The sequence below is a fragment of the Vicia villosa genome, unplaced genomic scaffold (assembly GCF_029867415.1).
Source record: "Vicia villosa cultivar HV-30 ecotype Madison, WI unplaced genomic scaffold, Vvil1.0 ctg.002848F_1_1, whole genome shotgun sequence".
Lineage (NCBI taxonomy): Eukaryota > Viridiplantae > Streptophyta > Magnoliopsida > Fabales > Fabaceae > Vicia > Vicia villosa.
In genome coordinates this window covers 224188-243711 of record NW_026706047.1, presented here as the reverse complement: position 1 = coordinate 243711, position 19524 = coordinate 224188, and the positions used below count along the sequence as shown (strand labels likewise).

At 36.9% G+C, this 19524-nt stretch overlaps 1 protein-coding gene and 1 pseudogene across 1 annotated transcript; one reads left to right on the top strand and one right to left on the bottom strand.

Annotated features, from left to right (window-relative positions):
- The first annotated feature begins 564 nt into the window (after positions 1-564).
- On the top strand, positions 565-6362 carry LOC131639903 (proline-rich receptor-like protein kinase PERK13). Its single transcript, XM_058910344.1, has 6 exons — positions 565-1667; positions 1876-2310; positions 2534-2620; positions 2769-2916; positions 5330-5477; positions 5605-6362. The coding sequence occupies exons 1-6, from the start codon at positions 935-937 to the stop codon at positions 6046-6048; spliced, it is 1995 nt and encodes a 664-aa protein (XP_058766327.1). The 5' UTR covers positions 565-934; the 3' UTR covers positions 6049-6362.
- A 6567-nt stretch (positions 6363-12929) lies between these two features.
- LOC131639906 (shewanella-like protein phosphatase 2) lies at positions 12930-19154 on the bottom strand (annotated as a pseudogene).
- Between the last annotated feature and the right edge of the window lie 370 nt (positions 19155-19524).

Below are 19524 nucleotides of genomic sequence, written 5' to 3'. Positions count from 1 at the left end.
CTTACTTTCCATGATGACACTTTGAGTTGGAACCATTTTAATTGACCATGTTCTATTAGACCTTTATCATCCAAAAAAATAAAAAATTTAGAGTTCATCTAATCAATTTAGAGTAGTCTTTATTAAGAAATTTAGGTTTATGCATTAATTATTGTGTTTTAATTTATTCATAACACACTTAAAAATTATGTTGTTATTTCAAAAAGCTAACCGAGCTCTTTTATTTTATTTTGTTAAAGAAGATAATTAGACTTCACTAGTAGTAGTATATTACTTTTAAATTTTAATAAATTGAATATTTTTTCCATAAATAGTATTAAAAGAATTATATGTATTCAATAATAAAAGAAGCACATAACTGACATTTATCACTCAGCAAGCCAAAGTTAGGAGTAAATTAGTCGGGTCAATTTATCGGGTAACAAATCAACCCGTTCAGTAACTCCACCCATTTCAAATTGCGCGGCAACCCATCATTGTAGGAGACATAGCAAGAATCTATTCACACACAAAAAACTTAAAAAACAAAATCTATCTATGTCTCTCTTTTTTTCCCTAAAATTAAAAAACCAAGCAACACAGAGAAATTATAGGCCTCATTAAGATTTTGCAAAAACCAACAATTTTTCTTTTTTTTTTTCTTTCTTTTTACGTTTTTCTTCAATTGAAACACAAAGAACAAACAAACTCTGTTTCTAAAGCTTTCATCGAGCTGGCAATTCTGTTCTGTTCACGGCAGAACTTGCGCAGTTCGAACATTATTCCAATGTCGGAACCAAAAACATCCTCTGTTATCATTGTTCTTTCTCAAAACCCAGTTTTATTAATTTTCTTTACTTAACAAAAAAAATAAAATAAAATCACTTTCTCTTTCTTTCTCATAATTTTCTCAATTTTCTCGATTTTCTCGCAATCCATTGCGAGAAAAATTGATATGGCTGAAAAACACCACAAAAACAAAAAAAAAAATTTACCAATTTCAACTTCAAATCTCAATGATCCCAAGAAACAATTAAACAAGGAAAATCATGACAAAGATTTAGAATCACTGCCGGAGCCCGATCCTCCGACAACTTTACCGGCAGTCTCCTCGCCGGACCCCACACCGGCGCTGCCTCGGCCAAAGTCTCCTCTGCCACCTAAAGTATTACCGCCGTTAGAATCACCTTCAGAACCACCACCAACACCGTCACCACCACCATCACCACCACCATCATCATCACCACCACCTCCAGAACCTTCACCACCACCTCCAGAACCTTCACCGCCACCTCCAGAACCTTCTCATCCACCTCCGTCACTATCCCCACCGCCACCACAATTATCACCTCCGACAGTGCACAATGCAAACTCCTCAATATCTCCTCCTCGTTCATCACATAAACAACCACCTCCCTCGCCTCCTGAGAGGCCATCTTCATCATCTTCTTCGTCTTCTACACCGTCTAATGATTCGCCACATAAAGCTATGCATGAAAAATCAAGAGACTCTCATTCGCCTGCATCCTCGCCTGTCGAAATAGTTGGTTATACCCTGGCCGGAGTTTTGGTTGTCTCCTTAGTTGTCTTCGCCGTTTTTCTCACTTTTAGGAAGAAGAAAACGAAAGGAGATGCTTATGGTGGAGCCTTTATGCCACCTCCTGGAACTAACTTTCAGGTTAAATCAGGTAATTTCTTTTTTCTCCATTTATATTTACCAGTAATAATTTTAAAAAAGGAATAAATTATACGTAATCACAAGTGTCTGTGTTGGTTTCGGACACAGACGCTAACAAAGATTTTTTCAGAGCTGTCTGTGCTACGTAGCCTGTAATTCTAGTTGTTTGTTATATCATTGTGGAGATCTTTGAAATGTCTAATGATATTGGCGATCAGGTGCTGATGGGCTTTACTATGTACAGCAACCTTCCTTTAGAAATAACTATGCCAAAGGGAACGCTGGAGCAAACAGCAAGAAGCATTTACGACGAGGTTCTATGGAATCTGTACAGCCCCTGAGTGCTCAAGTAGTTTTTAGTTATGACATGGTAAAAGAAATAACCAATGCGTTTTCTAGTCAGAATGTGATAGGGGAAGGGGGATTTGGGTGTGTTTACAAGGGTCGGCTTATGGATGGAAAAGATGTGGCAGTCAAGCAACTTAAAGTTGGTAGTGGGCAGGGAGATAGGGAATTCAGGGCGGAAGTGGAGATTATTAGCCGTGTTCATCATCGACATTTGGTATCGTTGGTTGGTTATTGCATTTCTGAGCAGCAAAGAATGCTTATATATGAGTTCGTTCCTAATGGAAATCTTCATCATCACTTGCATGGTAATGTGAGTTTCCATTTATTTTCCTTACAAAAAATTAAGAAAATTGTTTATACATGTTGGAACACCGCCTTAGTTGTGGCCCACCCTAACTTTGGACTGCTTCGTCTAGAGATATGACAAATAGTCCGACAGTTCTGATCTTACAGATCAATTTTGCGAGTCTGAGTTAGTCATCGAATCAAAATTTTAAGAATTGGTGCTTGATATGCGTGTTATTGCAGGAAGTGGAGTGCCAGTGTTGGATTGGGCCAAGAGGCTGAAGATAGCTATTGGTGCTGCAAAGGGTCTGGCGTATCTGCATGAGGACTGTAAGTATTTCCTGCAGTTTTATAATACATATATGTTTCTTAAAAGTTGTGACAAGGGAATAATTTAACAAACACATTTTGTTTTTCGATGAATTTTTTTTAGGCTTGCATTTTGTATGAATAACTAAAGTATTTTATCTATCTCTAGGCAGCCAAAAGATTATTCACAGAGATATTAAATCACCCAACATACTTCTGGATGATGCTTTTGAGGCACAGGTTGCAGACTTTGGGCTTGCAAGGCTAACAGATGCTGCCAATACCCATGTATCAACAAGGGTTATGGGTACCTTTGGGTAAGATTCTATGCCTCTTAATATAAACAATATAGACTAATGTATATAGTACTTTCAAAGGGTGTATCTTTAAAAAGAAATTGAATTGGAAATTGTAGGGACTAATTTTTTGTTATACATATGCTTGTATTTTACTACAACCTCTAAAGTTTATTTTTCAAATGGGAAATACATTTCCAGTTTGAAGAAGGAAATACATTTTTCAAGTGTGTTAATCCAAATGTTTTCACCAACATATTGGTTATGGTAGAATACAAGTACCAAAGATTTTAATTGAGATATGTGTCACAGCCGTGATCCTTGATATTACAAAGAATCGCAGTCAAATGTGGCAGATGCAACCTCAATTGCAGTCATGGAGATACCACACGGTTCAGATCATGGTTGCAAACCTTTGTTTTAAAACCTTTTGCAGTACCATCTAGTAAAATAAAACTTAGTTACTATTAGAAACGCAACTCTGTGTAATATGGATTCTTGGATCCATTTCAAATCATTTCATTTAGTGAATGGTTTTAGGTACAAAATTTGTTACTTCACTTAAATTTTTAGTTGCTCAGTGTTACCTGCAGCAGCAGGTTATTTTAATTTGAGCTGGCTGGTGTCAGTCACACCTATACAACTGACATAACTAATTTTGAGAGTAGATTCAGTCACATTGAGGTGACTTCTCAATGACAGTTGACGCAGGCATGTTGAGTTTGGTCTTGAGTTCTAGAAATTTAGAAGTAGATAGAGGCTTGATGAGGATGTCAGCCCACTGACTTGTTTTATGGATATGCATAATAATGAGCTTCTTTGGTAAAACCTTTTTTCTGATGAAAAATAAATCAATTTGCATGTGCTTTGTTCTAGCAAGGAGAATAGGATTGTGAGCTAGCAATATTGCAAATTGATTGTCACATAGAATGGTAGGTGTGTTGTTGGACACATTGAGTTCAGTCAATGAGGTTTGAACCGATAGTAGCTCACCAGTGACTTGGCCTAGGCTCTTGTACTTAGCCTTTCTGTTGGATCTAGCCACAACTTGTTGCTTCTTAGACCACCAAGATATGAGATTAGAGCCAAAATAGATGGTTGCACCTGAGGTACTACTTTTATCATTAAGATGAGAAGCCCAAGCAACATCACAATAGGAATTAAGGGAGAGAGTTTGCAAGTGAGGGGCAGGGTAGAGATATAGGCCATGATCAAGTGTGCCCTTGAGGTATCTATGTATTTTTTTAACTGCAACTCACTGGAACTTAATTGGATGAGATATGAATTGACATACTTTATTTACTAGAATGAAACCTCAGGTCTTGTGATTGTTGCATATTGGAGAGTCGTAACAATTGACCTGTACAAGTAAGGATCATCTAAAGAATTTGGACCCAGCTTACTGAATTTGCTCGTGGATTGCATAGGAGTAGAAACTAGTGTAGCATCAAGCATGTGTGTCTTTGTAAGCAAGTCTCTGAGATACTTTGTCTGGGTGAGAAGGAGAGAGCATCAAGCATGTGGTTGACCTCATTTCCTAGAAAGTAATATAGATCTCCCAAGTGTTTGGGTGAGAATGCTTTGTTGAGTTTAGTAATAAGTTGTTCGATCATGTCAGTGGAGTTACCTATTAGAGTTATGTCATCAACATACACATGTAGGTAAAGGATAGTGTGTTGTGATGAGTAGATAAACAAAGAGGGGTTACATTTATTAGTTTTAAAGCCTAAATATAAAAAGGAGACTGAAGGCGTCCAAACCACCGCTTAGGAGTCTGTTTAAGACCATATAAGGCCTTTTTAGTATGCAAACTACAGGGGTTTTCCCATCATTAAACCCTTGAGGTTGCTCCATGTAGACCTCTTCATCTGGCAAGCGATTAAGAATTGCATTGTTCTCATCGAGTTGTTGAACAAACCACTTGTAAGTGATAGCAAGAGTGGGAATAATTTGAATTGTCACAGGTTTGAATACATGTGAGAAAGTTTAAGTGAAGTGAAACCCATGAGTTTGATCAAACCCTTTGGCTAGAAGTCGTGTATTGTGCCTATTGATTATTCCATCAGGATTTTCTTTTAACCTAAACTCCCATTTACAACAATTAGCTCGTCTATTTGGGGTAAAAGAACTAGGGTCCATATATGATTGTGTTATAAAACATCATACTCAGCTTGCATTACAGCCTTCGATTTGGGGTCAAGTAGGGCTTATACTCAAATAGTTAATTTGTTGTCAATGATTTTAAATTCCTGCATAACATAATAGCATAATGCTACTTTAATGATAACATGCATCTCATTTTTAATAAGAGCTTTGCATAAGTTATCTTGGATTCATAGATAGAAATCTTAATAACATACATTTGACACAACATTATCTAATGATAACCAATTAAAATTACAACTAATTAACTCTTTACGGCTTCTATCTGCAGGTACATGGCTCCTGAATATGCAACAAGTGGAAAATTAACAGATAAATCAGATGTTTTCTCATTTGGGGTTGTCCTCCTCGAGCTTGTAACCGGAAGGAAACCGATTGATGAAAACCAGCCTTTAGGAGACGAGAGTTTGGTTGAGTGGGTAAGAACATACACCTTTCTTCATTTGTTTTCTACTAAAGTTTTACATAAGCACTTATATGCTATGTGCTTATGTTATAAATGCTTAATCAAACAGTTTTTCATAAGAGATTGTTCTGTGTCCACAGGCTCGTCCACTACTGATCCACGCCTTTATGACACGCGAGTTTGGTGAACTAGTAGATCCGAGACTAGAAAATAACTACGTAGAGAGTGAAATGTTCGGAATGATAGAAGCAGCCGCAGCTTGTGTTCGCCACTCAGCTCCTAAACGGCCTCGTATGTCTCAGGTGGTAAGAGCTTTAGACAGTGGAGACGACATATCTGATTTATCAAACGGGGTGACATACGGTCAGAGCACTGTCTATGATTCTGGCCAGTACGACAAAGAGATCATGCTATTCAGGAGAATGGCCAATGAAAGCTACGGTGATTCTGATCTTGATAAAAACAGCGGAGAATCCAATCCTTCGAAAGAGAATTTGAGATCACAGCATTCATGGATGCACAGTACTTCGAGTACCGAGTCAGAATCAAGAGCTTTCAATAAGCATAAAGTCAGTCATGAATGATCACAAAAAGCACATAATTTGACAGTGAACAAATAGGCACGATGGAATTGAAGTATTGATCAATTTAGAAGAATTCACCTATTAGGGGAGTTGAAGTTGCTGGATCATCATCACACAGGATGATTTTGGTTTTTCAGGGAGTAAGGCTTTAATCTATAATCAATCTTCTGTATAAAAAAGCATTACTTGAAAACTCTTTTCTCCCTCCAATTTTTGGCAGCTTGTAAAAAGATAAGTTTTGTTGAGGTTACTTCTTAACCATTGTTAATAGATATCTCTTGCAGATGTTGAATTCAGAAGATTTGAATTTCTTATTAGTACTACTACATATTAGGAATGATACATACAGTGTGATAATCAAAATATAAGTATATGTTTGGTTGTGCGGTAGTTTGTTTATTAGGCCACTAATACAAGAAACAATAGAATTCAGTTTCATCCATGACTTGAAAAAAACAATGAGGCTGTTATCTTGTACATTTTCTATACCTCTATTTGTGTCAAAGGTTAGGTGCAGGTTACAACACGTTCTCACCAAACAAGAAGCACATCCCACCTCAAGAGTCAGCCATATATCCAAAGTCTTTGAAGATTTAAGGACGTCGACCACATGGGAGATCGAGAACCTTGGGATCATAAGATGATCACGCCCTACATCGTACCACATTGAGGCTTACCAAATACTTATGGATCGTTAGATAAAATGGAAAATTAGATCCACTAACATCTTCCCTCTGAGGCGGTTGTCCTCGAAGAAGGTTATAGTACCTCCAAAATATGAGACGACCATGTTCTAGTGATACATCCGATTAGATCTAACTGGTCCCCAAAAACCTTCGGATGGTAATTTACGGGATCATCTGACATCTTTCCCTCAAGATAACTCTCTTTAAACAATATTCTAGGGCATCTAAACCCTAAAATCCGTTTACACCGTGAAGAATACAAATCAAACTCATGTACACAATACTCTAGAAACTTAAATTTCATAAGTTATGGTTGTCATTGATTTGATCGTCGGAGTTTTTCATGAAAACCTCCTGTCATCGGGTGTATTACAAAGATTTGTGTACATGAATTTATTACCATATTCATCATCCCCAGCAAAACTTGAAGAAAAAATCTTAGAAGATCACTATGTAAAGTCGGTGATGAAAATATTGTCTTACATTCAAGAACAACTTGTAACTCTAATCACCATATGGAAGTCACCGCCAATGAATGCATATATACACATTCTCCTCCTTTTTAATGACGACCATACATTTTTCAGAGAGGTGTACAAACAAAGAAACGAGGTGATAAATTAGAATGATTAAATTCCCTCTGACAAATATAGAGAGTATATCATTCTTCCCTGAAAATATATTTTCCTCTCTTTGCCATTATCAAAAAGGCATAAAAAAATAAATAAATATAGTAAGAATCAATTACATAGATCATCAAAGGCATGTGTAATCATTTAAAAGGAAACAAGCATATTTCATTAATTAAATACTAGAATTCAAGTACAATGGATTGGTATCATCCTCAAGAAACATGTTAGATGCATCCTCTGGTGGAGCTTTGCTATCTAAGTCATAAGAAGAAAGTTACAAATTGATTGAAAGCATTACTACCAACACCTACCAATGGCTAGTGACTAGAGCGTTATAGTTGTGAAAAAAAGGAGAAATCGCCATAAAGGTATTGACAAAAAATAGTATTAAATGTCCTCAATACATTGAAGTATCCGGAAGAAGACATGACTGATTGCTCATTGATCTCTAGTTGGGATTCCCTTGTTCACAAACAAATCATCAAAAGTAAGGATGGATTGGAACAAGTAGACAAGGAAGATAATAATGCATTGGTTAGAGAAGATATCATATGTGGATCTACCTCCCACTTGAAGAAAGAGAAGAACACTTTTTAACTTCAGACATTACATATGAATTAGTGAAAAACAATGTCTCATCCATAGAGAAATCCCCAAAGTTGGAATTGAAACAACTCTCTGCACATTTACAATATGCCTACATAGAGGCATGATCGAAGTTGCTAGTTATCATTGCTACTGATTTGTTTGATAAGCATAAATGTCAACTTTTGGCACTCCTAAAGAAGCATAAAAAACACTTGCTTGCAAAATATTTGACATTAAAGGGATCAACCCTACGTTTGCATGCACAGAATACTCCAGGAAGAGAATGCCAAGAACAATATAGAGCGTCAAAGGAGGTTGAACCCTATCATGAAGGATGTGGTGAAGAAAGAGATCATCAAATTGATGGATGCATGTACTATCCATCGATTTTTTGACAATGTATGGGTGAGTCCTAGCTGGAAAATAGTTTTACTATTTTATGGATGGATATTCAGGCTATAATTAGATTGCAATAGCCCTTGAAGACTAAGAGAAGACAATACTCACATGTCCTTATGGAACCTTTGCATTTAGAAGGAAGCTATTTGGTTTCTACAATGGTCCTACAACATTTTAAAGGTGCTTGATGGCCATATTCTCTGATCTCATCGAAAACTCCATGGAAGTGCTTATAGATGACTTTTTCAGTTTTTGAAGGGTCATTTTAAAGGTGCTTGGACAACCTGGAGTTGGTGTTGACAAGGTGTGAAGAGAGTTATTTAATGTTAAATTGGGAGACGTGTCATTTTATAGTTAAAGAGAATATATTGTCTTAGGCCATAGAATTTTAAAGGTAGGGTAGGAAGTTGATCCAACCAAGATTGAAGTTATTGACAAATTTCATGCACCATCCAATATTAAAGGCACAAGTATCTTCCTTGGTCATGATGGATCCTATCCGAGGTTTATCAAAGATTTTTAATAAATTATAAACATATGGAGGCCCTGGCTTTAATTCTGCCAGATTAACCTCATTTTCTTCTACATCCTCATGATTACTATAATTTGTTTCTATGTAGGAAATATTTTCCTTCCTAGGGTGTCAATTTGATCTAGTCTTTTATGCCTTTAAGTGTTTGACTTGTCTAACCCTGTCTACTAACTGGGCTATATCCCTTAGGTATCGGGTATCCAACTTCTTCCTAATGGAATAATTTAAGCCACTTGCAACCATTTTGACCAATTCATGTTCAAGAATTTGATTAAAACACCTTGACTTCATCAACCTAAACTTATTGAGATAATAATCTATCGATTAAAAAATTTTCGCCTTACACTGACTAACTCTTTTAGGCTAACTTTTCGACTGACCCATATAAAACTGGCCATGGAACACCCTTTCTAGTTGACTCCAATGATTTATGGAGTTTGGAGGAAGAATGGTGAACCATGTGAAAGCTTTCTTGGTTAAAGAATTAGGGTAGTATATCATCTTTAGGTTTTCATTATTAGCCAAATCACTGGCTTCTGACTCATATCGAGTAATATGCTCGATAGTGAATTCACTAGTATCACCTACAAACTTAGTAAACTTAGGAACTTTCTAGCCCCTGTGTAGTTAAGTTTGCAATACATACTCACATAAGGCAAAAACTAAATATGGCCTATGAAGACCAACATTAAGACCATTTTGGGTTAGGATTTGTTCAACCATATTGGTTATGTTATTTTTCGCTGCAAAATTTGTCGGACTCTCCTAATCAATTGATCTGCATCTTGGTTCCTATTCACAAATACTACATGTAGGCCATTTCGACCTAAGTCTCCTTCGATTACTCTGGGTATAGGTTGTTCGAGCGGCTAAAGTATAACTCATTGTTGCGTTTGAATATTAGGAACTCCTTCATTGTTTGCAACTCCTGGATTTTGAATTGTCCCAACTACTTGAATTTGAGATACTAGTTAAATATGAGTTTGAGCATCATCAAAGAATTCGACCTATTTGATGTGCTAGTTGTTGGTAACTCTGATTGGTATTTTAGATTAGAGGATTGAACACTATACCAATTTATTGAGTAAGCATGTTAACCATATCATGGTTATTGTCATCCATCGGTTGCCTCACAGCCAAAAGAGAACTAGTGGTTAAAGGTGGTGTAATTTGATGGATATATCCTAATTCTCCCCGAGGTTGACCCATTCGACTAGAATTTCTTACGGAAGATCGTGATGCCATGCATTAACTAACATGAGAGGCAACAACCATTGCATTATCTACATACAGACACGTGTTAGTTTGTAGGTCTGCCATTAATGCATTTGACATACCATATGGATACTTCTTACTATCAGGGGGATTGTAAATATTGGAAGGAATTGAGGCCTAGTGTCTCCTATAGTATTTTGTGTAATCTTGGGAGCAGTCAGAAAACTAGTTGGTTGTGGTGTGGGTATGATTATCTCTCATGTCTTTGACTCTTGAACTGCTTCTAAGCGCTACTAGTTGTCGAAAATATCCTCAAGTTCTCCTATCACATTTGTCGAAAAGCTCACTTGCATCATGTTTTGGGACTTGGTGTTGAAAATATAACTCCACATATATGTCGAAATGCTAAGCAAAATCTCATGCTAACAGGATCGTATAGATTTTTTTGCAAAACACTTGATGAAAATGACACTTTTAAGAAATAAAGCAATACTTGTTGTGAAAGAGTACAATCAACATGAAGGCGTAGATTTCCATGAAATCAACACAATGTGAAAGAGTACAATCAACATGAAGGCGTAGATTTCCATGAAATATATGTTCGTGTAACTATATTAGAAGTCATAAAAATGCTTTTAGATTTTTCATGCATTTATAAATTTTAAACTCTTCCAAATGAATGTAAACAATGTGTTTTTGAATGATTACATCAAAGATGAATTGTATGTTAATCAACCTCCTATATTTCAAACGTTTTCTTCTCCTAATCATGTCTTCAAGCTGGAAAAAAAACCTTTTACGGTTTAAAACAAGCTCATCGAGCTTGGTATGATCGTTTGAGAAAATTTTTGTTTGAAAGTAATTTTCAAAGAGAAAAAATTGACAGATCACTTTTCATTAAGAAATATGAGTAGGACACTTTACTTGTGCAGATATATGTTGATCATATCATATTTGGTGCTACTAATGAGTCTCTTTGCAAGGATTTTCTAATATGATGTAAAACGAATTTGAAATGTCGATGAAGGGGGCTCTGATACTTTATGGGGTTGCAAATTTATCAATAAAAAATTGGTATCTCAACTCCAATGAGCACCTCGTGTAGTCTAGATAAGGATGTGGGAGCAAAAACTATTAAAGAAAGCAAATATTGAGGTATGATCAATTCCCTTCTATATCTTATTGCATCTCATCCTGATATTATCTTTAATGTCTATGTATATGCACACTTTAAAAAAAAACCAAAATATCATACCTCACTTCAGTCAAACGCATTATGAGATATCTCACTAGTACAAAACTAATGGATTAATGGTACCCAAAGGTTCAGTGGTACATGTCATTTACTTGAGACCTTGTTTGTCTTATTTCATAGCAAGAAACAAAAAATTATTGTGTTATCCATTACTGAAGTTGAATACGTCATTCTGGGTAGTTGTTGTGCGCAAGAAATCTAAAAGAAACATTAATGAAGGGGTTAGGAATTAATCTCATAACTATTTGTAACATCCCACATTCCTCCTCTTTTAATCAATAGAACTACTAAAATATATATATTTAATCAGAGACTTATTTATGATAAATTGAGGGTATTAAGTGTGATTGAGAACTAAAAATATATTAGGTATTGTGAAATTAATAGATTAAGGGTATAATGAATATTTTACCTAAAAGTGTATTTTGATCATTTCACAAATATTTTATGGCACTTCAAGTCAAATTAGGACTAATTAAGGTTTAAAGAAAGAAGATTAATATCTTAAACCATAATTAGTAATCAAAATAATTAGTAATCAAAGACAAATTAGGAATATATTAAGAGTGAGGACATATATATGTAAGTTTCCATTATTCAAGAAGGACGTTTCACTAGGTTACACTATATTTGAAGACAGACTAAGGTTAAGTAGAATTTAAGGAAGGTGGTTAATTTCTTAAGGGCAAACTACACTTATCTTGCTAGAGTTTTATTAAAATGACATCAACATCTCCTTCTAGTTTTAAAATATACACTAACCTCCTCTAAGGTTTATTAAAATGACATTGACACCGTCTCTATTTTGTAGTGGCAATAAAAAATCATATATATATATATATATATATATATATATATATATATATATATATATATATATATATATATATATATATATATATATATATATATATATATATATATATATATATATATATATATATATATATATATATGATTTTTACCTATTATTTTTTATCTTTCACTAAAAATTTTCAGTTGGTATATGTATTCAATATAGGCTAATTGGCAAATATAATTTAGTGACAAGGATATTTAGATCATTTGACATTGTTTAATGAGGAACATAATGGTATTTGTGTACCCAAAGTATATAAGACTCATGTTTGAGAAATTCATATTCATTCTAATTATTTTTTCTCCTTCCATACTTCAAGTGGAGAACTAAGAAGAAAATTGACTTGCATGTAAGTCATCAGATTTATTCTCATTATTTTGATTGCAAATACTCCTACAAGCTCTAAAAGTTAATGCTCGTCATACACTGTGCCAGTATTAAACCTCTACGTAGTTATGTTATGCTATAGAAAATAATCCACTATGTTGGGTTTTTAATGGTTTTTCTCACCTTTTCCTATATATCTTTGGTGTCATTCATTTTATGCAATGCTAATCGAACAAGTTTGATGGAAAATCAGTATCCAAAAAATCCCTAAACAATAAAGGCAAAAGGAAAGAGATACCTCTAACTCAAACACACAAAGAAACCTTTATTGCAACATTTGCCTTAACTCTAAACAACATTGAACTACAATCAATTATTTTAAAAGCCTTTAAGCCTTAACTTCAACTTGCCTAGTTCTACCATGTTCAGTAAGCAACAATCCAAGCCATTCCTCCTTTCCAACATCAACTCCATAAGCACTTTCCTTGTTTCTATATAAAGGATTTGATGTCAAAATCCTCACTCCAAAAGTCTCATGAATCTCCAAAACCTCAGGCAAACCACCACCACATCCGTCCGAAATACCCACATCAATTCGAATAGCCTTGTTATCGCAAACACCATTAATCCCATTCGCCTGAATAGTATGACCCATGATCATTCTCTTAACACCAGGAATCATAGACAGAACATGCTCAAGAGTCGAACAATCACAATTCACAGCAGCCTCAGCAGAGAATCTCCTAACCCAAACCACACCATTCCTCCCACGGCAATAAGGCGACAACAAGTTCTGTCTACCATTCCTCCCACGGAAATCTTACCCTTAGAACCTCTAACCCAGTCACTTACTTCTGCATTAATCTTCTCCAACCCGTAAGAAACATGTTCCGGCAACAAACCAGCATGAACAAAAATCGATTCTCCAACAACCAACACAGTTACATTATCCGTAAAGAACCTTCTAGAAACCGAGCTGTTCGGCCGCAAAGCCGCAACCCTAGCGCAAAACCCTTCATGAAACTCCTTATTTGCACCGCACAAATTCACTTTAATACCTTCTAACGGATCTTTCAACAGTTTCAAACCTTGACAGAGACTCTGTTGATGCACAAAGAATAAAGATGATGACAAAGAGAATAACGACACAAAGATTAATGAGAGAGAATAAAGTTGTTGATTATAAATGATAGCTACTACAAGGCTATTTATACAAAAGAAAATTCTTGTCACGTAGGCCCTAACAGACTAAACTTAGTGAACAAGCTTAAGATACAAACAGTATAATACTAAGAAATACTAAAGTACCCTTACTACTAAACAGCTAAGCTAATGGGACCCAGAAGATAACATCTTCTGGTCAACACTATCTTCTGAGTAACCATCAGAAGATCAGCCCACATCAGAACTTCTGATGTTCATCTTCTGAATATTGAATTACTCTTCAATACCATCCTTTAATTCATATTCTTCAATCAAAGTTGACAACACCAATTCCATTCCTTAAGAGCAGAAATTGTTCCGTCTTGATCGCCTTCGTCAGAACATCAGCCATCTGCTTCTGGGTGCTGCAGTGCACAACTTCTAATGTTCCATTCTGGACTTGGCTTCTCAAGAAATGATACTTAGTCTGAATATGCTTGCTTCTTCCGTGTAACACCGGATTCTTGGCAAGATTGATTGCAGACTTGTTATCAATCATCAGCTTCAGAGGCTTCTTCACTTTAATCTTCATATCTTCTAATAAGTTCAGAAGCCACACAGCTTGACATGCAGCTACAGCGCCTGCGATGTACTCAGCTTCACAGGTTGATAGAGCAACAACAGGTTGCTTCTTGGAACTCCAAGAAATAGGACCTCACATAAACATGAACAAATATCCAGAAGTACTCCTTCTATCAACTCTGTCTCCACACCAATCAGAATCAAAATAACTCAATAACTCTGATTCTTCCTTTCTCCCAGAAGGAAACAATATGCCATACTTCAGAGTTCCCTTGACATATCTCAAGACTCTGACAGCAGCTTGGTAATGGGACCATTTAGGTTTAGTCATGAACCTACTAACCAATCCAACTGCATAGCATATATTAGGCCTGGTATTGCACAAATACCTTAGAGAACCAACCAGCTGTTTGAATACCGTAGCATCAACATCTTCACCTTCAGAATCAGAGTCCAACTTCTGATTCGTTTCTGGCGGTGTAACAGCGGCTTTGCAATTCTCCAGCTTGAATTTCTTCAGAAGTTCTAAATCATACTTCAGCTGATGCAGAATGATACCATCTTCTGAGTACAGAATCTCCATCCCTAGAAAATATGACATTTTCCCAAGGTCTGTAATCTCAAACTCATTCATCAGCACCTTCTTGAACTTCATCAGATCTTCTGGACAACTCCCCATAAGCAATATGTCATCAACATACAGACACAACAGAATCATATTGCTTTCAGAATGTTGCACATAGACTCCATATTCCATCTCACACTTATGGGACCCTTGCTTCTTGAAAAATGAATCAATTTTCAAACTCCAAGCTCTGGGTGCTTGCTTTAATCCATACAGAGCTTTATGTAATTTGTACACCATCCCTTCCTTATTCTTTTTCACATAGCCAGGGGGTTGTGGCACATATTCCTCCTCTTGTAATGGACCGTTCAGAAATGCAGACTTTACATCCAGATGCATTAAGGACCAACCTCTGTTCACAGCTAACGCAATCCCCAGTCTGATTGTTTCATGTCTAGCTACAGGAGCAAACACCTCAAAGTAATCTAGTCTAGGTTTCTGAAGAAAACCTCAAGCCACTAGCCTCGCTTTGTGTTTACCAACTGATCCATCTGGCTTCAGCTTTACCTTGAAAACCCATCTGACGCTGATGGCTTTCTTCTTCTTTGGAAGTTCTGCCAGCTTCCAAGTCTTGTTTCTTTCTATAGCCTCAAGTTCTTCTTTCATGGCATTCAGCCAGACCTTATTCTTGAGCGCTTCTTCAATACTCACTGGTTCAGAATCTACTAACATGGCACACTGAATGACATCTTCTTCTGAGTCAACTTCTGTGTCTTGCAACATGTCAAGATCTGCAAACCTTCTAGGTATTGTTCTGACTCTTTGTGGCCGTTGAGCTACTTCAGAGTCAACTACTCCAGAGTCAACTACTCCAGAGTCACCACCTCCAGAGTCTCCACCTTCATGATCATCTCCAGAAGCTTGTCCTCCAGACTCCATGTCTTCAGAGTTTTCCCTTCCAGAATCATGACTACCACCATACTCTAGATCATCATCAGAATCTGGATCAGAATTAGATTCACCATCTGACTCATCTTCAGAAGATTCTTCATCTTCTGACTCTAACTCTTCTTCAAAAGTTATCTCTACATCAGAAGTTGGTTGAGACTCTCTCCAATCCCAACATTCCGATTCCTTCACAATAACGTCTCTGCTGACTTCAACTCTATTAGTTTCTGGACAATAGAGCTTGTATGCACCTGTACTGTGGTACCCCACCAGTAACATCACTTTGCTCCTATCATCCAGCTTCTTCCTTCTAGCTTCTGGAACGTGTTTGTAACACATAGAACCAAAAACCTTCAGATGACTAACACTCTGCTTCTCTTTAGTCCACTTCTCTAAAGGAACAATTTTCTTCAGCCTCTTCGTTGGACACCTGTTGAGCACATATGCTGCAGTAGCAACAGCTTCTCCCCAGAGATTATGAGGAAGCTTCTTCTCTTTTAGCATACTTCTCGTCATATCAAGCAAAGTACGATTTCTACGTTCAGCAAGACCATTGTGTTGAGGAGAATAAGGAGTAGTAACCTCATGCTCAATTCCATTATCATCACAGAACTTCTGGAATTCTGTGGAGTTATAATCACCTCCACCATCCATTCTGAGAATCTTTATCTTCTGACCACTCTGCTTCTCAGCCTTCACCTTGAACTTCTGGAATTCTGTGAACACCTCAGTCTTAAACTTGATAAGTGTTACCCACGTCATTCTTGTGAACTCATCCTCAAAAGACACAAAATACTTATTTCCTCCAAGTGAATGTTCTGGAAATGGTCCACACACATCAGAGTGCACTACTCCCAGAGCATGCTTTGCTCTTGGAGCAACTTCTGATACAAATGGCAATATGGGTTGTTTGCCTTTCATGCATACCTCACATGACTTCTCAGGCTTCACAATCTTTGGAATGCCATGTACAAGCTTCTTAGAACTTAGATGCCTCAGGCTTCTATAGTTCAAGTGCCCCAACCTCTTGTGCCACAGCTTTCTGAGCCTTCAGCACTCAGACACTTTGTTTAAGCTGTTTCTACATTCACCTTGAATGTTCTGTTGCTTCCCTATTCAGATTGCATAATCAACCTCTGATTGAAATCATACAACTTCAAGAGATTGTTCTTCATAACAACTGAGAAACTTTTCTCAATGAGCTGACCTACACTCATCAGATTGCTTCTGATTCCAGGAACATACCAAACATCCTTGATCAGAACAGCCTTTCCATTCTTCATTTTGAATTTGACATTTCCCATACCTTCTGCAATAAGATACTTATCATCAGTACATCTGATCTTTGTCCTCCTTTCAGAGTCAAAGTCTATCAGCCATTATTTGTTTCCAGTCAAGTGATTTGAACACCCAGTGTCCATATACCACCACTCTGACAAACATCTTCCGTCAGACTCTGAAGCCATCAATAGCACACGTTCGTCATCAGAATCACCTCTATCTATATTTGCTTCTTTTGATTTCCTTCCTTTGTTTGCCAAACAGTCTCTAGCAAAATGGCCAAACTGTTTGCAACAGTAACATTGAACTTTCTTCTTATCCTTTCCCTTCTGATATCTCTTCTCATCAGAAGTTGAGGCTTCCTTCTGGAATCTATCACCACGTCTATGCTTCTGGTCCTTCTTGACAAAAGAAGCCTTCAGAGCTTGCTCAACTTCTCTCTCAAAAGTTCTCTCAGTCAGACGCAACTCTTGTGCTTCTAAACTGCTTTGCAACTATTCTATTCTCATGGTTTCCAGATCTTTAGAATGTTCAATAGATACAACAATATAATCAAATTGAGGAGTAAGTGACCTCAACATCTTCTCTATGATTACTTGTTCAGAAAGGGTTTCTCCTCAAGCCTTCATCTCATTAGTGGTCAAAATCACTCTAGAGATATACTCAGAAACTTTCTCATTGTTCTTCATGTTGAGATTTTCATATTGCTTTCTCAGGGATTGAAGCTTCACCTTCTTTACTGATACATCACCGCCGTAACACCTGACCAGTATATCCCACGCCTCCTTAGACGTCATAGCATCAGAAATCTTCTCAAACACATTCACATCCACACACTGATGGATAAAGAACAACGCCTTTTGATCTCTCTTGTTCGTTTCCCTCTGCGCTTCTCTTTGTTCTTCCGTTGCATCCGCTGCAACCGGAACATATCCTCTAGTGACAAGATCTAAAACATCTTGAGCGCCAAATAATACACGCATTTGAATCATCCATCTATTCCAGTTTTTACCATCAAGAACTGGAAGTTTGGTATTCAAGTTGCTTCCACTCATCTTTAAACTTGTGCAGACAAAAACAGATTTCACTCACACTCACACAGTGTTTCCCAATCCACAAACAACCAAGAAAAAATGTGATTCAACACAACTTTGTTTCCCAGAAACAAAATCAATCACACAGTCATACAAACTCACGTTCACTCGTGTTTCCCTGTGTTTGGAACCGGAGCTCTAGATACCAATTGTTGGTGCACAAAGAATAAAGATGATGACAAAGAGAATAACGAAGCAAAGATTAATGAGAGAGAATAAAGTTGTTGATTATAAATGATAGCTACTACAAGGCTATTTATACAAAAGAAAATTCTTGCCACGTAGGCCCTAACAGACTAAACTTAGTGAACAAGCTTAAGGTACAAACAGTACAATACTAAGAAATACTAAAGTACCCTTACTACTAAACAGCTAAGCTAATGGGACCCAGAAGATAACATCTTCTGGTCAACACTATCTTCTGAGTAACCATCAGAAGATCAGCCTACATCAGAAATTATGATGTTCATCTTCTGAATATTGAATTACTCTTCACTAGACTCTTCATCTTGTTACCTTCACGGAACCATTCTAACCAAACCCTAAACTCCTCCACACCACTTTCCGTTGCATAACTGAAATCTCCCTCGACATTCATGATCTCGTGGTTTCCGTTCAAGGTTATGAAGCTTCCACAGCACCGCGCGGCTTGGCGTTTCAGCTTCTCCATAAGGTAAATAATTTTGAGCTCGTCGCCGCCGCGGTCGAGGTCGTTGACGACTTGGACTACAGTGGCGGAGCCTTCGGTATAGTTGTCGGAGGAGTCGATTATGCCGGCGAGGCGTAGAGCTTGTTTTGACTTGTTAAGGTCGTCGTGGAGGTCGCCAATGGCGATGAGGCGTTTGGAAGAGGGGAGTCGGGTGGGAGGCGGAGATGGCGGCGGCGGTGGGGGGAGGAAGAGGCCGCTGATTGAGAAGTCGACGAAGGTGTCGACGAAAGAGGAAAGGAGATCGGGAATGTGTTTGCAGAATGAGGTGGAGATCTGTTTTTCGTTTTCCATTTCGATTTGGATTTGCTCTGAAAAACGTGATTGGCTCTATTCTTCACTCCAAGTACAATGTACTATGATGGTGTAATTTTATGACCAAGTAACAGCAAGTGTTGAGTTTTTAGGATGGAGACTTAACACAGTTCATTCGAAATTGCGTTGTGTAACAAAATATTTTTTTTGTTGATAAAAGTAACAAAATCATTTTGGTTTCTCCTTCTCGTAAGTCATTCATATTAACCATATTAACAGAATTTAATGTAAATTAGTTACTTTTGTTTAACTTATTAACTAAGTTTCTATTTTCTAGTTTTCAAGTTATTTTCTGTCTAAAAAAAAGTTATTATTGGTATGTATTTTTAGAGACCCAATACATACATTA